Source organism: Triticum urartu, chromosome 1, assembly GCF_003073215.2.
Source record: "Triticum urartu cultivar G1812 chromosome 1, Tu2.1, whole genome shotgun sequence".
Lineage (NCBI taxonomy): Eukaryota > Viridiplantae > Streptophyta > Magnoliopsida > Poales > Poaceae > Triticum > Triticum urartu.
The window spans coordinates 407,176,025-407,198,598 of NC_053022.1; the positions used below are offsets into that span (position 1 = coordinate 407,176,025).

At 47.1% G+C, this 22,574-nt stretch overlaps 1 protein-coding gene across 1 annotated transcript in view; it reads left to right on the forward strand.

The window, feature by feature from the left end:
• Nucleotides 1-20,452, forward strand: part of LOC125532886 — a 111,406-nt gene extending 90,954 nt beyond the window's left edge. Inside the window, exon 2 of the mRNA XM_048696757.1 lies at nucleotides 20,013-20,452. Coding sequence (XP_048552714.1) covers nucleotides 20,013-20,452 — 440 coding nt within the window. The remainder of the gene's footprint in view (nucleotides 1-20,012) is intronic.
• Nucleotides 20,453-22,574: the final 2,122 nt, after the last annotated feature.

A 22,574-nucleotide genomic window follows, 5' to 3' on the forward strand; every position in this document is an offset into this window, starting at 1 on the left:
CCTCGTTCGTCGTGGAATTTTGCCATGTGTTGTTTTCATGGACTAGCAAGATGCCTGTGCATTGCACGGAACATCCAGATGCATTTTTTTACAAACTCCCGTATGCATGCAAGGGATAATTAATGTCCTCCTTTGCTAGTACCACGAGGCAAACACCATTAATATTGCATCGATTACTGTTAGTGGCCTTGTATATCTACAAATTGTAATTTTTATAGTGGCCCCTTATATATAAAAATGGAGGGAGAATGATGAGAGATAGGGTGAGGAGGAGTGGGGCGTGGTGGTGATTGGTGGTTGGACCGGGCGGAGGCATGGGGATGGACGACGCATTATGTCTAGGTTTGTATCTCTCTCACATACACCCACGTAGGTGGGGGACGTGCACGAAGAGAAGAGGTGCACGCACGGCGCACGTACTCCCGTCTCTTTCCCAACCACACCCGCGCGGGTACACGGTGGAGCTCATTTCTGTACGAAAAAGGCAGCCCACGTGGTAATTTGGCACGTGTACTGGTTATCCACTTGGTGGAGGGAGGATCGTCTACCATGGGTGAACAAAAAAATTGTGACTTGACGCGTTATGTTAAATTAGAAAAAGAGGCAAACCATGTGGGGCCTACCATAGAGGCAAGGCTCTATACACTGGAGTACTTTTGATGTGTCCCGTCAACTCGCAGAATGAGGAGAAGCTTGCTTAGTACGCCATCTCCCCCGCCCATGGGCGCGGTGGCTCGCAGGATGAGGTGAAGCTTGCTTATGAGTAGTAGTAGTAGTACTATTGTACGCCTTTACGCCCGCTCTGTCGCCCACGCGCGCGGTGGCTCGCAGCACGAGGAGAAAATTTTACTACTCCCTCCGTTTACTCCTCGTCCCTACCACGTACTTTGGTTAGTACTCCCTCCATTTACTTATACAAGGCCACTATAAAAAATACATTTTACATCTATACAAGGCCACAAATAGTAATTGAGACAAAAGTTACTACTCCCTCCTTTCCAGTTTATGGCTCAATTTCAAAATCTCTCCAACCAAGGTAGACGGTGAGTGGTTGAATTAATTTCGTAGTTTGCACAAGTAATTAGTACGCTCGTTTTTCTGAAGAAGTTATGTTTACCGAGGCATTAATTAGAACGAATGCATGAATGACCACTAAATTTCCATGAACTTGTATATGCATTGGTTAGTTTCCTCTTGACAGTGATTGCGTCGGGTGATCTAACGCACCTCGAAATCCAACATGTAATGGTACTACTACTAGTATAGTAGAATTGAGACTTATCAAACGGAAAAACGAATGTTTTTAGATGAGCCCTATAAACCCTAGTGGGTACGTACTCCGTAAAAACAGATTTTTCCAAAACTAAGTCGCTCCCTTTCATGAATTCTGTAGTATACTCCTCCGTAGATGCTCCCTTTCATGAATTCGGTACTTCCTGTCGCCGACATGTGGGACATATAGCAACCGGGTCAACGTGTCAAGCACCAAATAACAGTGCATAACAGCAGGGCGGACGCACCCCACTCGTACCAGCCCAGTAGTAGTAATGAGCGATGAGACGTCAAATCACAATGTCGCACCTTCCCAGACAGAGGAAGCAACCATTATTTCACACTTCGGTTTGCCATCATCTCAAACCACATAGTATTGCTTCTGCCTCAAGAGGGACACGCGCATCGCCTTGGTACATCATGACACGTGGGACCGCATGACAGGCCATGCTCCCCCGCTGATCGCTCGGTAAAATCACCTCATTTTTACTATACTTCCTCCGTATCGGTTTACTACATGGCATGCACGTCGTTCTAGGTTGAGAATTTAACTGGCTATATATGTGATGAACAGTACTCTAGCCTTTTAAAAAATGTATACTTTTGTACAGTAGTACTATCGATGCAAAAATTGAAATTAAAATGGTGGTACATATAGAGAGCGCTCGTCGCCAAATTATGCATATAGTACTATTAAAAAAACTAGTACGTGCTTAATTGGGGTGCTAAATTCTATTAAAGAAATACTAGTAGTATGTACATACTGAAGAGTTAAAGTAACGAGAAGAAACATAACATAGTTCTGCTGGGGGCTCAGCACAACACACCCCTCAAATTAAACTAAGCACACCTGAAATTAAACTATGCAACTAATCCGGTAGACACTGCATTAGAAGTTTAGAACCACCATGAGTAACGACACTGCCACCTTACTCGGAGTCCTCGTCCACATCCTCGACTTCGTCCTTGTCCCTCTCCCTCTTGGCCAATACTTCTTTGCTTGAACCGCACACTTGGCTGTTGCTCTTCATCCAACCCTTGTAGATATTGAAGCAAAGGTAGCCATCCATTGCAGCATAGTGGATGTGGTCTATATCTAGTACATTCCGCTGCCATGCATGATGATGAAACGTGTATGGAGGTTTCTCTAGTTTACCGTATGAAGGATGAACCATGGCTCCTGCCAGGGTCAGCATTGAAGGCTGACAAGAGGACACCAACCGATTCTTCTGGAGGTCGAAGGTGTTGCCTACAACGAGGCCTATCCGACGCATGATTTCTTTGTCGTTACCAAAGTCTACAGTAACGAATTTGACTAGGTTGCTCTAGAGGAAGTCCTTAAAATCCTGGCACTCAACGTCGGCATGTCATATGTGGTAGACCAAGCATAAGTCATGCACGCAAACCTGGACCACGGCGGGCTTCTTCCTCCCTTCGTCCTTTAGATCCTTCTCTGGTCCCAGGACTGTGGTGTACTCAATATCTAGCCCAGCGGCCCACTCATCATCTGAGTCTTTGAACATGAGTCTGAAGTGAGAAAGGCATCCTTTCACCGTAGCGGAAGAACGGGTGTAGATGACGTCGAACTCATCGCCGGTGATGGTTCTAACCTTGTACTCACCGCCGATCGTGGAGATTTGGGACGCCATGGATTTGGGAGGAGGGTTAGGATTAGTGGAACTGCCGTAATGTGAATGGACGGGACGACTAGGAGCGAGCCACCGTAGTATTGAAGGATGTGCAGGGACGAGTAGGAGCGAACTGCCAGCGTGCGAATGGCAGGGTAGTGGCTTTCCATTCTCCCATGATACGGGCTTCCGAGAGCCCTTGGATCTGAGATCGAACGGTTGCATGGCATGATTGTAGACCTATGGGTGAATATCCTATCCTGGAGGGTTATTCTGCAAATTTTCAGCAACTTAGCATGCGACGGTTTGATCTCAGATCCATGGGCTGCCATCAGCCCGTATCATGGTCATGCCTACCACGACCATCGCGTCGCTTGCGCGGTCGCGCCCTTGGAGATTTAACACGGTGCATTAGGCTATCTGATGTTGGCATGTCATACATAGTCATCACTTAGTCACTCATACTACAACAAGGTTGGCTAAAGTGTATTATTTTACTCCTCTCTATATCTTTCTTCGTACTCCCTCCGTCCCATAATATAAGAATGTTTTTGACACTAGTGTAGTGCCAAAAACATTCTTATATTATGGGACACAGGGAGCACTAGTATTTATTGCATTTGCCAAGGAGTGACCTCTTCCAATGAAATGGTGTTTCTAAGTTTGTTCATTTAATTAGCTATAGACTCAAAATTGCCTTTTCACCTAGGTACACGCGCTTAGCACTGTTTCTTCCTTAGGTCACCAAACTAGTCTCTCTCTTCTTGATTAACTTGCCACATCAGCCTGTAGGAGCAAGTAAAAGTAAGTACAATAGTGCGCTTTACATGGCATTTTTGCATATGTGGAGGAAAGAGAGGCAAGGAAAAAGTGGAGAAGTGGGCTCTCATGCAAGAGCCAGCCTCTACTACATGGTGGAGCATTGGGAGAGGCACCTGTATGGAGGTGGTCAAGAATCGGGAGACTCACGCCAGTCGTAGCGCCGCAGTTAAAATGATAATGGCAAGTCAAATCACGGGGCCCCACCTGTCCAGTAGTAACTCGCTATCAAATCACACAGCCCTACGTTTGCAGCAGCCTACTCCCTCGTCTTCTCGCGTCTCTGTCGAACCGACTAGGCGAAACTGCCCCGCCTACCGCGCAGGAAAAGCCCCGCCCTCGACTTTTAAATACAACTACATCCGCTTAAGAATCCAATGCTATACTTTTTGTGACATAGTAACTCATATTTAGTTAGTCAAATGGATGACCTAGAACTACGTGCAGGCCCTATAAACCGAGATGCCTAAAAATCAAAAAACCAAGACGGAGAGGGTAGTTCAGCACGTATCTTTTTAGATCAATATAGTCGGGATTCACCAAGGAGCAAAACCAAGTGGTAGGCTGCTCCTGTCGTGTTAGCATAGCAACTCAAGCAGGGCCAGTCCGCACACGAAATGGCGATACACTTAACAGGACCCCTTTGGCCGACATGTGGCTCATCCACCGTCTTGTTCCACGTGCGATGCACCAAATTACAGTTCGGAGCAGTGGTTGGAATTGGAGGCACCCCGGTCGTAGCGCCGCAGTAGTAGAAAATGAGCGATGAGGGGTCAAATCACAAAGCCCCACCTTTCCCGCATTAAGCTGTACAGACAAAGCAACCATCATTTCACTCTAGGGCGCAAGAGCATAAAGAAAAGAGAAAACAATGATGCGTGCGGCAGCTACCTAGGGCACCCTAGGGTAGGGGTCTCCACTACAGATCCTTTTTTTGAAAGCACCGCCACTACAAATCGGCTTCTCCCTCGTCCTCTTGAAGAAAACCGATGATGAGTGCAGCGGTAGGGTTTGTAGGAGTACTACGACGTGCGGGGCCACGTCGTAGTAAACGGGTTCGAGTCGGCGCCTTAAATATGTGTGGGCCGCTTGGTTTTATGGGAACGAGGCAGCATTTTGGGTTCGGGGACCAGTGGAGATATAGAGGTTGTTTGGTTTGTGACTAACTTAGCCAAAGATTGCCACAACTGAGGTTAGGCAAGTTTGGTCAACTTAGATGAGTGTTTGGTTCAAGCCACATCTTAGGCAAGCCACACTTGGGCCCCACATGGCATACACACAAAAAGTGTGACAAGATTCTCTTAGGCTTGCCGACTCGCGGCTCTCATTTTGATGAACTAACCTTAGGCAAGCTTGGCAAAACTGTGTGGCAAAGTGTGGCAATGCTAGTCCTATAACCAAATAGCCCCATAGTACGTACAAAAAATTGTGGACGTAGGTTCGACCGAAAGGCAATGATGCATGGGCCCTGCATTTTGATATACCCGGGGCCGCGTGAAATTTGCTACTCTACTCAAAACTAGTAAGGTACACATGTATTGAAAGCATGAGATTTCGAAACCAAATTATGAATAAATACACACTATAGCATGTAAAGCTTTGAGTCATATATGCATGATGTAGATGTACGTTTAGTTCTTATAGTTCATCTCATTCAAAATCAATTTGTTTTATAAAAATGTTAAGATTCATGGGGTTGTGCATTGTAAATCATAGAGTAAAAAACAAATAATGGCAATTCATTTAGAAAAAAATAATCAATTATGATATAGAAGATTCTAGAACAAAGGAAAAGTGCTTGTGTTTTGAGGTTTGTGCATCATGCTTAAGTTCAACCATGGAGTCTTCTAAATTGTACATGTGGCAGATCTGGTGGAATGTTGATGATATCCAACGGCCAGTAGTGCTCGGATTTGCCTATCTCTGCACTGTCGGGTTAGCTTCATCCAGCGACCATCTTTCAAAGTTATTGGCACACTATATAGTTCTAGTGCCATAGTTGCATGTTTTGGAAAAAAGCTACTAGTGGGTTGTACTATCTATTTAGGAATAGAAGATGTATACATGGAAGTTGTAGGGAAAGAGATGACATGGAGCATCTCAATTCCTATGAGTAGGGATTGGAAAAGAGATGTCATTTGGTTCACATCGTAGGAACTTTTCTACTGAATCTAGAGATGACATGTATCTCAATTCCTATGAGGAGGGATTAGAAAAGAGATGTCATTTGGTTCATATCATAGGAACTTTTCTATTGAATATACGCTAATGTTTATTTGCCTTTGAAATTAAGGGAGTATAGGAATCCATTCATATGAACCAAGTGGCTCTAAAGCTATAGAAATGATATCATGTTTATTTCCTTTAAATGTGGAGTATATGAATCTATTCCTATGAACCAATTGGCTCTAGAGGAAAAAATCCTATAAAAATCATATCATATAGAGTTCCTATGATATTCCTCGACACTAAAGGATGCTTGAAATTGCTGCGGGTGATAGGATGGTCTTTCTTTGTAGACTCCTCACCCATCTTTATAGTTACCTCTCGAAGATGAATGAAATGATATATACATGGTATTCTACATGTGGAATTTGGTACACAAAAACTCGGTAAAAGTTTGCGAGGTTCAAATTTTCAATAAAGCTATATGCACTGCATTTCGGAACGGGGGAGCATACATCAGTTGCTAACACTCACGTGGAAGATTTGTGTGTAGGAGGAGTGGCTGTTCTGTTAAATGACATGGAAAACTGACACTGTCGGATGCCAATCTAACGGTTCTTATGGCGTTCGTCAGGAAAAGTCTTGTGGCGAACGTTTGTCAGATAATGATTTACGGAAACATGCATTGCATTGGTACGTGCCCCCTCTCTCTCATGCACACGCACCCTCACGAGTCACGACTCTCTCGAGTCCTCTCGCAGACTCGCACGTCGCACCCACCATCTATCTGCAGGTAGACGTCACGCACATATGTGCTCTTCACACCCTACCCTCAGAACTTCTAAAAAACAAAAGACGGCGCACACATTTTCTTTTAGCTCACACGTCACACACTTATACTATTACTCTTGTGGCGAACGTTCTTTGGGCATAGTATATTGTACTCTCACGAAGAGAAGCGGTGAACGCACGCACTAGTTCTCTCACACCCACTCGCGGGTACACGTAGGAGCACATTTTTTGAAGCTGGTACAACAAAATCACTCCACTATATATAAAAGCAGGAGCCTTAGCGCTTTCTTTACTAGGGTTCCTCTTGTTCACTCTCTCATGCTCTCCAGATCAAAGCAACACATAGGTGGCCACACTCTCTCTCAGCTCACGGCTGGTCACAAATCCGGCCGGACAACCTCGACCGGGGCAGGGGTGTAGGTGCATCGTTCACGCTGTCGTCAGCGGAGAGGGAGGAGACCAACGGCTGCCCGTGCGTCCCGATCGGAAGCCGTGCCATTCTCTCCAAGAGAGCGCCGGCTCGGGAGGGCCTCCGACCCCTTCTTCCTCCCTGGGGTATTGTGGACAAGATGCGGCCTCCCGGCGCCGTCTTTTCCACATGCCGACGAACCTCAGGTATATATTCCTTCGAAACCTGCCTTGCTCTACTGCCCCAGCTCCCTTCGTGTGGATCCTTTTCTACTTCCGTTCGCTGTTCCAAAGCCACCTAGACTTCTACTATTATTAGAAGTAAAGCTAGTTCATACAGTTGACTCAAAGCGTTGGTTCAAACAGGGAAGAAAGTGGGAAAGCTGTAGCATGAATCTAGGACTTGGTTCTAAGAGGAAACGGGGGAATGTAGTAATATCTGCCACTTCTTAAATAACCGTATTTCGTATTTGCGCAAACAGGGATGTCTATCTCCATATCGTTTCGGGATGTCTGTCTCCGTATCGTTTCTATCCGCGCAATCGAAAGCACACACCTCAGTTTTAGTACAACTGCGCAAAATGAGATGGCTATCCCTTGTTGCCGTCGTCTAACCTCCCGTCTTCAAGGTATCCCTACATTGGTAGTAACTGCCGCGCTACGACCAGGGTGACTCTCTGCCTGCATACTGCCTTCTAATTTGGTGGATGGCATTTGGGCCCGCGCGCTGCATGGCCCGCATGTCGGTGAACAAAAGTATAACGGCATTCAGTAGAGGGAGACGTTTCAATGACCTAGGAGGAGCCAGAAGCGGTAGAGTGTCTCCACTATACTAGTAGTAATTGTTTTTCTGTGTAGTTGTTGAGTGCCTCCACTGTACTAGTAGTAATTCTTTCTCTGGGCCCAAGACAAAACAGCCCATCCACACTAGTAAATAGTAAAATCAATTCAAAAGCCCATATATTTACTGAATTGACGGATGGGTATGTCGAAGAGCAAAAAAAGGAGTTTCAGGTGGGCAAAAGAGCTTCTGAACGTGCCGGGCTTCTATTTACAACATATTGTGGTCATAATCCAGTAAATTTTACGACCCAGGATGTTCATTCTATGGACCTGACCGATCCATTTGACTGTGACTGCCGAAAACAGTGCTAGAGTTAGATGTTTTTTGCCCTTTTCAATCTGGTTTTTTTGTAAACCTGATGAACAATTAACCCTCGTGCTTTTGTACAGTTTGTAAGCTGGAGTTAGATGTTCCTGCCCTTTTCAACTCGGCTGTGACTTTCATATTTTCTTTGAAACAAGGCAAATGGCTTGCCATTCGTTTAATTTAGAGTGAAATATTGTAACAAATCCGAACCAAGGGAAATAACATCACTCTCGCCGACTGCTTGAGCTCACCGTGCATTAGAGAAGCCAAGTGATTAGCCTCGACCAGCACCCACAAACTTATTTCGAACTAGCACATCAAATGGGCTGTAAATTTTCATAGGAAAGGCTGCATGACCGTGACAGATTTGGATTCTGACATTTGGGACCCGCGAGGAAATAGCCAATCCAAGGTGGGGTCGACTTACTAGCCAGTCAACAAACGATTCTGCCTACCAGCCGTTGGATTGACATCCAACATCTGTCGTGTATCTTCTATCTCTTGTCTTCTTCTTCCTCCAGCCGCCCAAACCAAACCACCCCGCCGGCTTCGCCTGTTCCCGCCTCCCGTGGCTGGCTGTGCCTCCATCGCCCTACCATACGTACCAGTCCCTCCCTCTATTCCCCACACGTCCTGTTATTCTCCGGTGACGTCAGCCCCAATACGCACCCGCGCCCGAACCAGTCAACCCTCGTACTCCCCTCCGCCTGTGATTGGACCGACACATCTTCAACGGCTCCTGTTCTTTCCGTCTGAGGCCTCGCCGTCATCCTCCGCCTTGCGGCCTTGGTTCGCTCGCCCTACATGGTGCACCGCCCTCTTGCATTGTCAACGTCGTCAACAACCGAGAGGAACAAGGAGATGACTGTACGTGGAGAGGATGATAGTAGGGACCCACCAGCGTCATGGCAGTACGCAAGCAAGTGCCTCTATAGTACAAGCCCAAAAATATGGTTCCTCCTAATGGTTGGACATCTGGGGCTCACACCATTGTCAATGTAGTCAATAAACGAGAGAATTACACTACGAGCGGCTGACACCAGGGACTCAGCAAGTCACGCAGATTTTTTTGAGGAACAAGAAGTTGTTATTTATACTAGTTTTAGCGATGGATCAGGGTAACAATGAGGCTGTGCGAGGGCTGTGGCCCGTCTAGCCAGGGTTTTATTTATGTTTACCACATCATGAGCCTAGTTGTGTTTTTTTCTTGCTGAAAATGGCTAGCCCAGTTCTATTTTTTAAAGAAATACCCAAACAAGGGGTACTTGCTTTATCGGCCCTGCTGGGCTGCAAATCTTTCAAGACGAGGAGAGTTTCATTCGTTTTGTCCAGAAATGGGCTGTACATTTTTAAAACACATCAAACCGGGAATTAGTTTCAATTTTTTTTCATCACAAGATCTTAAATTCCATTGATTTTTATGCATGGACAATTATTTGGATTTTATATTTATATAAATTATTTTTCAAAATAGTTTGAATGTGAATCGATATTTCTGGATTAAAATCAGTTGACCGCACCGAAATATGCAAAATTTCATATACTTTTTAACCGTGGCCACAATATGGGGTGTAATGCTAACAAAAAGAAGATGGGCTCCAAAAAAATTCTTAAGAATTAGCAAATGGGTTGTACATTATTAGAAATAATGGCAGATGGGCTGTATGCTGTTTTCCACAGATTTGAGGCTGACTTGTGCGCCTACTACAGGTTGACGCGTATGCTTTCATAAAAAAAAGGTTGACGCACACGCAACGCCCTGTCAACTTAGTCAACACACGAGAGCAGTGACTGTTGGATGTCCATCCAATGGCTGTCGTGCTTCTTCAATCTCTGCTCTTCATGCTCCAGCCATGGACTGCCTACTCCCTCCTCCCTCGGCCGGCTATGCTACCACGCAGGCCTCACGGCCCCACCGTACTCCCATCGCTGGCCTAGCCATCCCTCTACTCACCCACACATGCTGTTATTCTCCGGCGACGGCAGACGAACCAGTAAACCCTCGTACTCCTCCGCGTGGGAAACAACTGTCGAGTATTCCCTGGCTCCGTGTCGTTCCCTTCCTAGGCCTCGTCGTCGTCCACCGCCCTGGTGCTCTTGGCGCGACCTGGTCAACGTGGTCAATGAACGACATCCATCGGAAGTGGACTGTACGTGGAGAGGCTGATAGCTGGGTCCATGGCCGCATGCAAGGAAATGCCTCCTTATTACGCGCAAAATAATGATTCCTCCACCTGACAGCTAGGATCCACAGGAAGGGCCTCTGTATTTTGCGAAAAAAATGTTCCCCCCGCTGACAGGTCGGACCCACCAGCTATATCTTCGCACGCAAAGAAGTGCCTCCTTATTACGCCCAAAAAAATGAATACCCCCTGCTAGCTGGGACCCACCATATTGTTGGGCTGACTTGTGGGCCTACTAAGTTGACGGGTACGGAGGGCTTTGTCAACTTAGTCAATATACTCCATTGACCGTATGATGTCCATCCAACGGCCATAGTGCTTCTTCAACCTCTGGTCTTCTTACTCCAGCCACCCAAAGCAGCGTTGGTCGTACCGCCTGCTCCTGCCTCCCGTGGCCGGCTGTGCTACCGTGGAGGCCTCACCGCCCCATACTACTCCCACCACTGGCCAGACCATCCCTCTACTCACCCACATCCCCTGTTATTCTACGGCGACGGCAGCCTCACACTGCAGCCGAACCAGTGAACGCTCGTACTCCTCTCCACGTGGGCATCCACTGCCGCGTCTTGCCCGGCTCCCCGTCGTCCCCTTCCTAGGCCTCGTCGTCGTCCACCACCGTGGTGCTCTCGGCACGGCGTGGTCAATGTGGTCAACGACCGACTTCCATCGGAAGAGTACTGTACGTGGAGAGGCTGACAGCTGGGTCCATGGCAGCCGCAAGGAAGTGCCTCCTTATTACGCAAAAAATAATTATTCCTCCACCTGACAGTGGGGACCCACCGGATGGGCGACCAGTATTTTGTGAAAAAAATCGTTTCCCCCTGACTGCTTGGACCCACCGGACGGGCCACCGTATTTCGCGAAAAATGTCCCCCCCCGCTGTCAGCTCGGACCCACTGGAAGTGCCTCCTTATTACGCACAAAAAAATGAATACTCCCCCGGCTAGCTGGGACCCACCTTGGTGGGAGGCTGACTTGTGGGCCCAGTAAGTTGACGGGGACGAAGGGCTTTGTCAACTTAATCAAAATGAACGATTCTAGCTCCAATGACCGTACGATGTCCATCCAACGGTCGTAGTGCTTCTTCAACCTCTGGTCTTCTTGCTCCAGCCACCCAAAGCAGCGCCGATCGTGTCGCATGCTCCTGCCTCCCGTGGCCGGCTATGCTGCCGCTGAGGCCTCACCGCCCCCTACTATTCCCACCGCTGGCCAGGCCCTGCGGCGATAGCAGCCTCACACCGCAGTCGAACCAGTGAACCCTCATACTCCTCTCCGCGCGGGCTTCCACTGTCGCATCTTCCCCGGCTCCGTGTCGTCCCCTTCCTAGGCCTCGCCGTCGTCCACCGCCGTGGTGCTCTCCGCGCGGTGTGGTCAACATGGTCAAGGAATGACTTCCATCGGAAGAGTACTGTACATGGAGAGGCTGACAGCTGGGTCCACAGCCACAGCCCAGTTTTTTTGTGATTTGCCAAGTAAGTCGATTTGTGAGGCCTGTTGGGCTGCAAATCTTTCAAGACGAGGAGAGCTTTCATTTGGCTGACCGAGAAAATGGCCCATTAGTAATGAGAAATGGGCTGTACATTTTTAAAACACATCAAACCGGCAATTCATTTCAAATATCTTTTTTTTCATTTCAAGATTTTAAATTGCATTAATTTTTATGCCTGGAGAATTTGTTTGATTTTATATTGATATACATTTATTTTTAAAATCAGTTTGAATGTGAGTCAAAATTTTGGGATTAAAAACAGTTCGGACCGCACCGAAATATGCAAAATTTCGTATAATTTTTTAACCGTGGCCACAATATGGGCTGTAATGCTAACAAAAAGAATACGGGCTCCAAAAAACCTTAAGAATTAGCACATGGGCTGTAAATTATTAGAAATAATGGCAGATGGGTTGTATGCTGTTTTCCACAGATTTGAGGCTTTCCTAAAAAAAGGTTAACGCACAAGCGCTGACTGTTGGATGTCCATCCAATGGCCGTCGTGCTTCTTCAATCTCTGCTCTTCTTGCTCCAGCCACTCAAACAAGCGCCGGCAGGACTGCTTGCTCCCTCCTTCCCGCGGCCGGCTATGCTGCCGCGCAGGCCTCACCACCCCACTGTACTCCCATCGCTGGCCTAGCCATCCCTCTAATCACCCACACCTTCTGTTATTCTCCGGCGACGGCAGACGAACCAGTAAACCCTCGTACAGTCATACTCCCCTCCGCGTGGGAAACAACTGCCGAGTCTTCCTTGCCTCCGTGTCGTCCCATTCATAGGCCTCGTCGTCGTCCACCACCGTGGTTCTCTCGGCGCGGCGTGGTCAATGTGGTCAAGGACCAACTTACATCGGAAGAGTACTGTGCATGGAGACACTGACAGCTGGGTCCACGGCCGCAGCAAGGAAGTGCCTGCTTATTACGCGCAAAATAATTATTCCTCCACCTGACAGCGGGGACCCACCGGACGGGCCACCGTATTTCACGAAAAAACGTTTCCCCCTGACTGCTGGGACCCACCAGCTACACCTTCGCATGCAAGGAGGTGCGTCCGGGCAAAAAAAACAAAACGATTCGCCCCCCTGACTGCTGGGACCCACCAGCTACATCTTCGCACGCAAGGAAGTGCCTGACAGTCGGGACCCACATGGTCGAAGCGTACGTAGCGTTGTCATTCTGGTCGTGAACGTGTACGTACATATATACTGGTGGATGTAGAGGCGCGCACATGTCGTAGTAGAGGCATGCACGTAGCATGTACACGTACATACAACGGCTAGGGTGCAAGAAACAAAATACGGCCACGTATGTGTACATACGGGTGGGGTCTCGAACGCCTACTCGCGCATACGTACGATGAGGTCTCGTTGACATGGCTGGGTCGGAACGGAGAAACAACGTCGTCGTCGTGTTCATGGGGAGGCAAAGGAATGCGTCGTGTTCATGGGCAGGCAACGGAATGCGTCATATTCATCGGGAGGCAACGGAACACGTGGGAGCCAACCGGCTGGGTCGAAATGGAATGCGTGGTCGTGTTCATCTGGAGGGCTTGGACGGAACAGGCGATGGAAACGAGGCCTGGCGTACCGCAGAACGGAGGAAACGGCCTTGTGTTCGACCGGCCACGTTCGAAACGGGATCCTGTTCATCGGGAGAGGTCTGGCGTACCGCAAAACGGACGAAACGGACCTCCTACGGTCGTAACGGGGGTCCTGTTGATCGGGAGGGGTGTGGCGTACCGCAAAACGGAGGAAACGGACCTCCCCTACGGTCGAAACGGGGGTCCTGTTGATTGGGAGGGGTGTGGCGTACCGCAAAACGGACGAAACGGACCTCCTACGGTCGAAACGGGGGTCCTGTTCATCAGGAGGGGTGTGGCTTACCGCAAAATGGGACTCCACGAGAGACTGTTCATCTCCACCGTTGACCTCCTCCAGCCTCCATGGGCTACCGTCGACCTCCTCCAGCCTCCACGGGCTCCTGTTCATCCAGCCTCCACCGCGCGCTACTCCACCGGCTACTATTCAACCACCCCTCCATCGTCTACTGTTCATCCAGCCCTCCACACCACGGGGTCCTGTTCAGCCACCCCTCCACGGGCACCCCTCCACCGTCCACTGTTCATCCAGCCCTCCACACCACGGGGTCCTGTTCATCCAGAGGCAACGCCATCGCTCACTGTTCATCCAACCCCCCCGCAATGCTCACTATTCATCCAATCGATCGGCTTTAGTTAGCAGCAGTAGCGAAGGAATCGCTCGATCGGGTTCAGTTAACAGCCATGGATCAATCGATCGGGTTCAGTAATGCGTAGCCTGCAGTGCAATCGCTCGGGTTCAGTTAGAGCCCAACGCCTCGCTCAGGTTCAGTTAGAGCCAACGCCTAGCACACACGCGCGTACGTGTATGAGAGAAACGCGCATCGCTCGGCCCCCGACCTCCCACCGTAACCGGGAACTCCCCGAAATTTTCCTCGCCCTCGCTTCTACCATGGTTTTTTTTGTCATGGACGACCCACAGAATGTCATGCAGCTGTGTCTCCGGCCCGCCCAGGACGAAAAGCCCATTTTCTGTCATGATTTTTTGTCATAGAAGTAGGAGCCCCCCACATCTATGATGATACCGGTTTTTTCACAATTATTGTCATAGAAGTGTCATATGTATGACAGAAAAAAAATTCGTTCGGCCCAAAATGTCACGGATGTGTCTTTTTTTGTAGTGCTTCCTGCATAAGCACTGCTCCAAGTCCTCAACGAGAAGCGTCGCAATACACTTCATAATCTTTGTGTTGATCTGCAGAATCAACACTGGTGATGTAACCAAACGTTTCTTCAATTCCTGAAAACTAGCCTCACATTCCTCAGTCCATTTGAACTTGGTGTCCTTCTTCAACAACTCCGTCATAGGCTTTGCAATCTTCGAGAAATTCTCAATGAACCTCCGGTAGTATCCCGCGAGTCCAAGAAAACTCCGTATCTCTCGAACTGACGTGGGTGTCTCCCAATTTGTCACAGTGACGACTTTGTTGGGGTCTACCGCTATTCCTTCTCCGGATATAACATGTCCAAGGAATCCAACTTCCTTCAACCAAAACTCACACTTGCTGAACTTGGCGTATAGCTGATGTTCTCTGAGCTTCCCAAGTACCAAACGCAAATGCTCCTTATGCTCCTCTTCATTCTTCGAGTAGACCAGAATATCATCAATGAACATCACAACGAACTTATCTAAAAACTCCATAAACACCTTGTTCAGCATGTTCATGAAATAGGCAGGTGCGTTAGTCAGGCCAAATGACATAATGGTATACTCATATAGCCCGTACCTTGTGGTAAAAGCTGTCTTAAGTATATCCTTCTCTCGAATCTTCAAATGGTCGTACCCTGATCGCAGATCGATCTTGGAAAACACCTTAGCTCCTTGTAGCTGATCAAACAAGTCATTGATCATCGGCAGTGGGTATTTGTTCTTGATCGTCACCTCATTCAATCCTCGATAATCAACAACCATCCTTATTCTCCACTAGAAGTACTGGTGACCCCAAGGTGACGAGCTTGGGCGAATATATCCTTTATCCAGTAACTCCTTAATGTGCTTCTTAATTTCCTCTAAATCCTATGCAGGCATCCTGTATGGTCTCTTAGATATTGGCCCTGTGCCTGGCAAAAGCTCAATCAAAAACTCAATGTCTCTATCGGGTGGCATGCCTGGCAACTCTTTTGGAAATACATCCGGGAAATCCTTCAGCACTGGTACTTCCTCCTGTACGACTCCTGATAAGGAATTTACTTGAGTCCTAATCGGCACATGCTAGGATACATACTTGATCCTTCTTCCTTCTAGGGTGATGAGAAAAATCGACTTACTGGCGCAATCGATGTTTCCTCCATACATTGATAGCCAATCCATACACAAAATCACATACAAACCTTGCGACTCCGGAATTACCAGATCTGAGGGGAAAACGTGCCTACCTATGGCCAACGGTATCTAAAAACATCCTTGGCTTGCCATATACTCTGCTCCTGGCGAGCTCACTAACATAGGTGTACTAAGAACTTTGGTGGGCAGTTTATACTTATCCACAAATCCCCTTGATATGTATGAATGCGATGCACCAGTATTGAAAAGTACGACTATAGAAAAATACTTAACCAAAAACTTACCTATTACTGCATTTGGCTGGGCTTCAATCTCCTCCACGTTAACGTGGTTCACTTGTCCCCTGTTGAAAGGGTTGGGCTTCGTCCCAGAGCTTCCATTGCCGTTTCTGTTCTTAGCTTCAGGACAATCATTGGTGTAATGTCCGGTCTTCTGGCACTTGTAGCAAGTAACGTGGCCTAGATCTTTCTTGGCAGGCGTTGCTGGGTTGGAACGGTTCTGTCCATTGCTGGGTTGGAACGGTTCTGTCGTTGCTTCCTCCATTACCATTCTTGGAGACACTATGGTTGTGCGAACTTCCTCCATTGTGAGTGTGGCCTCCATGGTTATGGACAAGTCCTCCTGAGTTCGTGGTAAAATGGGGTCTCTGCTGAGCTCCAGAATTATACTTCCCTTGTCCATACTTCCTCTTGCGGTTATCAATCTGTTGCTGCTTCCCTTCAATAATGAGAGCTCTATCTACCAGCTCCTGGTAGTTGTTGAAATTTGCCACCATCAACTGCATGCTCAGCTCATCATTCAGCCCTTCTAGAGACTTCTCCTGCTTTGTTGCATCTGTAGCGACGTCATCTGGGACATAACGTGCTAGTGTACTAAAATCATCAACATACTGGCCAACTATGCGTCCTCCTTGGCGTAAGTTGTGAAACTCACGCTTCTTCATGGCCATGGCTCCTGTTGATACATGGGATGTACGAAAAGCCTGCTGGAACTGGTCCCATGTAACAGTGGCTATAGGATAGGTGACAGTGTAATTCTCCCACCATGAGGCTGCTGGTCCATCCAATTGGTGTGCGGGAAAACGCACCTTCTTAGCATTTGTTCATCCTGCAGTGGTTAACTCCCTTCCAATCCTGCGGAGCCAATCAACTGCTACTATCGACTCGGTGCTACTGGAAAACACCGATGGCTGCAACCTCAAAAAAGGGCTAAATTGTCAACTAGGTGGGTGCTGGTGGGTTGTTGTTGTTGTTGCCTTGGTTCTGAACTAACAACTGCATCAAGGTATTCTGCTGCTCGATCAACTGAGTGAGCTCCGGTGGAAAGGTAAATCCGGGGTCATGTCTCGTAGGCATCTGAGGGTTTAGAGGGATGAGAAAGAGAATAGAATGAGGTCTAGTGAGAAAACACTACCCATATGCACATGAGACAAACACAATCATATCACTCAATCAATCAAGAAAGGGCATACAATCGGTCTTACAACTATCGTTACAAAACTACTCGGACTATACTATATACATGGTGGAATACTACTAATGATATGGTGGTCGACTAGATATATTGATCGGTCGAAGACTCCATGATATCTGCTCCAGCTTCATCAACATAGTCATCATCGCTATCGTCGGGGTCAGAGTCGGTGTCGTCAATGATGATGTAGTTCTCCGGGCAAGTAGAATCATCATCTTCTCTTCCTGGCGCGGGGTCTCCCATGAATACTCCTAGCTTCCTTGTCAGTTCGTCATTCTTCTCTACTAGCACGACGATTTCCTCCTCATAATCTTCGCGAGTTGCCTTGAGTTCTTCTTCAAGCTCCGTGATCCTTGTCATCGCCTTCTTCGGATCAATCATGCCTGCGCACATCTGGTTCTCCTGGCGACGAATGTGCTGGTTTAACTCCTAGATGAAAACGGCAATTGATCTATCCTTCCTGGTGCTGATCATCTCGACGCCCACAAATCTGGTAGATAGTATCCTTGAGATCCTTGTGGTAAACTTCTCCAATGCGTCCCATGGTGATGTGGGCTGCCATACTCTTACCTAAACTCCAGGTTGGTGCATCGAAGGAAAACTCTATGGGCTCAGTGACTGGCCTAAATGTTCTTCCTGGAACTTGAACTTGAATCATACAACGCTCCTCTTCTAGTAAGGTAGTGTTGTAAGTCCCGGTGAAGCTTGGTATTCCAATGTTCAGGTACCTAGTGACTTCCTTCAAGTGTCGTCCAAAGGGTGTTTCTTCATCTGGTTATGCAAACTTGTTCCTTGCGTCCGCCATCCTAAAGAGTAGAAAAAAGGAGAGGAGTCAGAAATGAGAAGAGAGTAGTGATCTAGGGCTTTAGCTTAGTGGCCGTGTCCTACAGTCAGTGTGTGCTCTGATACCATCTTGTAGCAACCAGACCTCAAACAGTCTGATCTCTGTGCATTAGTGTCATCCCTGGATTGGTAATGCTGACTAACATAGTACTTGAGGATTTATAACAGAGTAGAAATCACACACTTATTACATCAAATGTCTCAAAATAGAACTTATTATAATAAATATGGCTTAAGCCCATCTAATACGATAACAGCGGAAGGCTTGGAAGATAAAGTGAGTCCATCAACTCCAACGGCATCACTGAGTGACAGACCACGACCTAAGGCTCGTTACTCGTCGGTTGAAAAGTCTGCAACATGATATGTTGCAGCCCGAAATGAGTCAGCACATGGAATATGCTGGCAATGTAACACAAGAGAGTAATGAACATAATAATGATATCACTACATGCGTATATGGCTGGTGGAGGCTGTATGGTTAATGTTTTGCGAAAATCCAATTTTTCCGTACTGCAAAGGAATATATTTTATTTAATCACAAAGTTGGTTGAAAACATTGAGAAGGTAAACCCCCTCTCAATCCCAATTAAAAGTAATTAATAACCCAATCAAATTTATATTAAGAGTGATGAGATCCACATGATAATCCAATAATTAGATACTCAAGATGTCCATAACCGGGGACACAGCTAACCATGATTAGTTTGTACACTCTGCAAAGGTTTGTGCACTTTTCCCCACAAGACTCGATCTCGTCCGTTGGATTTCTCGCACTACATGATGTTTGAGAAACAGATGACCAAGACACAGTCTTTCCGAAGAGGTCCCCTTAACCGATAGATAGACCTGTACAACTACAACCCCCTACATCTGCTAGTCCATCATGGAAACGTTTCCCACAACTTACTCAACTATGCCAGAGCCCATATTGGCATGTGGTTGCACATGGAAGTTTCCAGCATGAATAATCTTATGATCCCTCTGAGCCTGGGTGGCAGTCCATAGGAGAATTACACGGTACCCTGGGATTTCCAAAAAAATACAAGCAATCACTGGGTTCCCCAGGTGCCTCAATCCACCCAGATGTGTATTAAAGTTGCCACCTTAAGTTAACCATTAATTAACAACTCACATCTGTCATGGTTAATCTCAAACCCAATCAACGTCTATGAGCATAGCATGGCAATATAAGCATAACATAGAAGTAACTCCCAAGGGTTTGATAATAAACAGGTGAATATGTACTACCCCAAAATCCAAAATTTATTCAGGTCCTAACCATGCAATTGTTTGAGGGTTGATCTAATGCAATAGAACCGGGTAGTAAAGAGGTATGATCAAAGTGTTACTTGCCTTGCTGATGATTCGTGAAACCTAGAGACTCGTAGTAGCACGCTTCGCACTCCGGGACTCTATCGCAATCAAACAAGCATACAATAAGCAATCAAGCAATAGAAATCCGAATAAAACTCTTATTTGATTTTAACATTAAATCTCCAATATTTCTTTATTTTTAGGAAGTCATTTTATCCTCTCTCTCTTTCATTTTTATAAAAGAAATATTCAAAGATAAAATAATTAAAATCAAACGACCCTCTTTTCAAAATTCGAGAAAAACTCAAATATGAAAATAACGAAATCCCCAACTCTCTCCGTAGGTCCTTGAGTTGCGTAGAATTTCTAGGATCAAGCCAAAATGGAATAAAATTTGATATGCAATGATGATCTAATGTATAACATTCCAAATTGAAAATTTGGGATGTTACAGCCGTCCTCTCCTCGGTGAGGGTGGAGTGCCCGCACAAAGGCTGTGGGCTCTACGTCACTTACCACAAGCTCGCCGATCACCAGAGCGTGTGTCCGCTCGCGCCCTGCAAATGCCCCGTTCCCATCTGCGGCTACGAAGGCCCGCCGCCGGTTCTCTCCCACCACATCAGCACCGTGCATCCCATGCCCGTGCACAGGATCCAGTACGGCAAGGCGCTCCAGCTGCAAGTGCCACTGTCGGAGCCACGGCTCTTGCTGTTCGCGGAGGAGGACGGCCGCACATTTTTCTTGGTCGGTGGTGTGCTCGATATCAGCGCGCCTATCGCCGTGTCGGTCGTCTGCATCAGAGTGGGGGCATCCCCACTACCGCACTACGTGGCCAAGCTGTGTGCGAACGGCCCACCGGGGGAGCCCAAAGGCAGGACCGACACCGTCAAGGTGGAAATGGAGGTGACAAGCAGCAGGGATCCCGGCGACGTCGCTGTGCAAGAGCTGACCTACTTCACAGTTCCGCCCAAGCTGCTGGCCGGGGCTAAGCTGGTGTCCCTCCACATTCAGATTGATAAGCTCACGTCCTAAATGATTCTAAAGTGCCTTCTGTTTATCTTAGTAATATGCTAATATAGGGGTTAGCTCAGTCTACTTTAGATTAAGAGATGGTAGGTTTTGGTGGGGATGCAGCAATTACCTCAACATCAGATCAGCAGTGAAAGTAATTTCGAACAGTCGAATGGATATTTTGTGTCTGTTGGATATAAAGATCCTTTGGGTAAGAAGTAACAACTTATATGCTTTTTTTGAAATGGAGCAGCGATACTAGTATATTTTTTGTTGACATGCACTAATATTTTCGAAACGGACGTCGGGCTGTAGCTAGAAGGGCGGTTGGGACACGACATCGGGCCATACCGCGGTGACCCCCGATTGGGACGCACCGACTGTGGATTTTCTCGCTCGCCGATGTCGACTGCGTCTATGTAGAACATTGTTCCCTTCCCCCCAGCTACGGGATCAGGCCGGATATGTGACCAGCGGTGTGGCCACCGTCGTTCTATGCTTGTGAAGAGAGCAACCCAAGCAAGCAGGCTTGTAGCTTAGGCTCCTGCTAGTGTATATATAGTGGTTTTATTTTTCTCTCCGTATCAACCATTTTATATTGCGTACGTGTCATTGAAGAGTGAAATGATGGTTGCTTCTTCCAACTAACTTACTGTGTGATTTGACTGCTCCTTTAGTGGCCCCTACACGTACTCCCCCTATGTGTATGCAACAGTCACACGTACACATGGACGCAAAAACGCGCGCGACGCCCTAATGCATGCATGTCTGAGCACACGACGGAACACACACGGTCATGCTCAAGTGCTCAATCTACATGAGCATGCACACACATACTCAGCCAGGGTGATCTAGTGACCGTATAAACACCGGAAAATGTATATATTGAGCGCAATGAGCGTATTATGAAGTCCACTGACCGTATTTTTACAAATATACAGTGACAAACAGTGTATTTATCTCGTTTGAAATTAAGCCATATTAACCGGAGAGGAGGCAGTATGGACTAGCATTACTTTGCTATGCCCCGTCAACTTGCCGAATGAGGAGAAGCTTGCAGGATGGGAGAAGGTTGTGTGCGGTGGCTCGCAGGACAAGGAGAAACTTTTGGCTAATGCAAGGTCTCCTTCACTCAGGCGATGGACGTGCAACAGTTAATTCGGTATCAGATTGCCAGAAGCATACAATGTACTAGTACTATTATTGTTGCACTTCCCGAAGAGGCGAACAACCAAGCACAAAGTTTACTAGTACTAGTACTAATACTATAGTCTATAGAGGTATGTACTATACTAGTACTAGGAACCGGATGGAGGAGCGTCTGCACTCTTATTATATTTTTAAAATGTGATAAAGCAATCTTTGACACATTTGGTTCTCTTCAAGGGTTCTCGCATGTGATAATGGAAGTTGATTGCATGGAACACTCGCCACAATTCTCGCTTAATTCTGGCTCATATCCTATTACAAATAGGAGCGCTCAGTTATATTTCCTCTTTTTTGTTATTCAGCATGTAAACAGGTCAGCAAACCTTGCGGCGCATCTTTGTGCGAACCGTGCTTGCTGCACTTTGAATGTGGCCGAGAGTTGGCTTGATGAAACACCTCGCTTCCTACTTCTTTTTTTGCGGGGTACCTCGCTTCGTAGTGACCAGTGTCTTGGTTGATCGTCCTAAGAATGCTTATATATGAATAAAACTCTCTCATTTACCCCTAAAAAAGATTAAGCCATATTAACCGGAAAGGAGGGAGTATGGACTAGCACTACTTGTTGGTGTGTCCCGTCAACTCGCAGAACAAGGAGAAGCTCGGTTATGACTTTTGACTAATGCAACACCCAGGCGGTGGACATGCATCAGTTCATTCAGTGTCAGATTGCCAGAGACATACACTGTACTAGTATCGAACATGCGAAGTACCATCATTGTTCGACTTCACGAAGAGGCGAAGAGCCAAGCGCAAGGCTTAGTAGTACGAGTAGTACTACTACTACAACCACATGGTGGAGCCTCTGTACTCTTATTTTTTTAATCTCTGATAAAGTTCACATTTATTCCGGAGAAGGGCAGAAAACGGTAGCCCAACATGTAATGATGATATCGATCAACCATGCTCGCATATATCTTGGCCTCCGTGCGAGCCC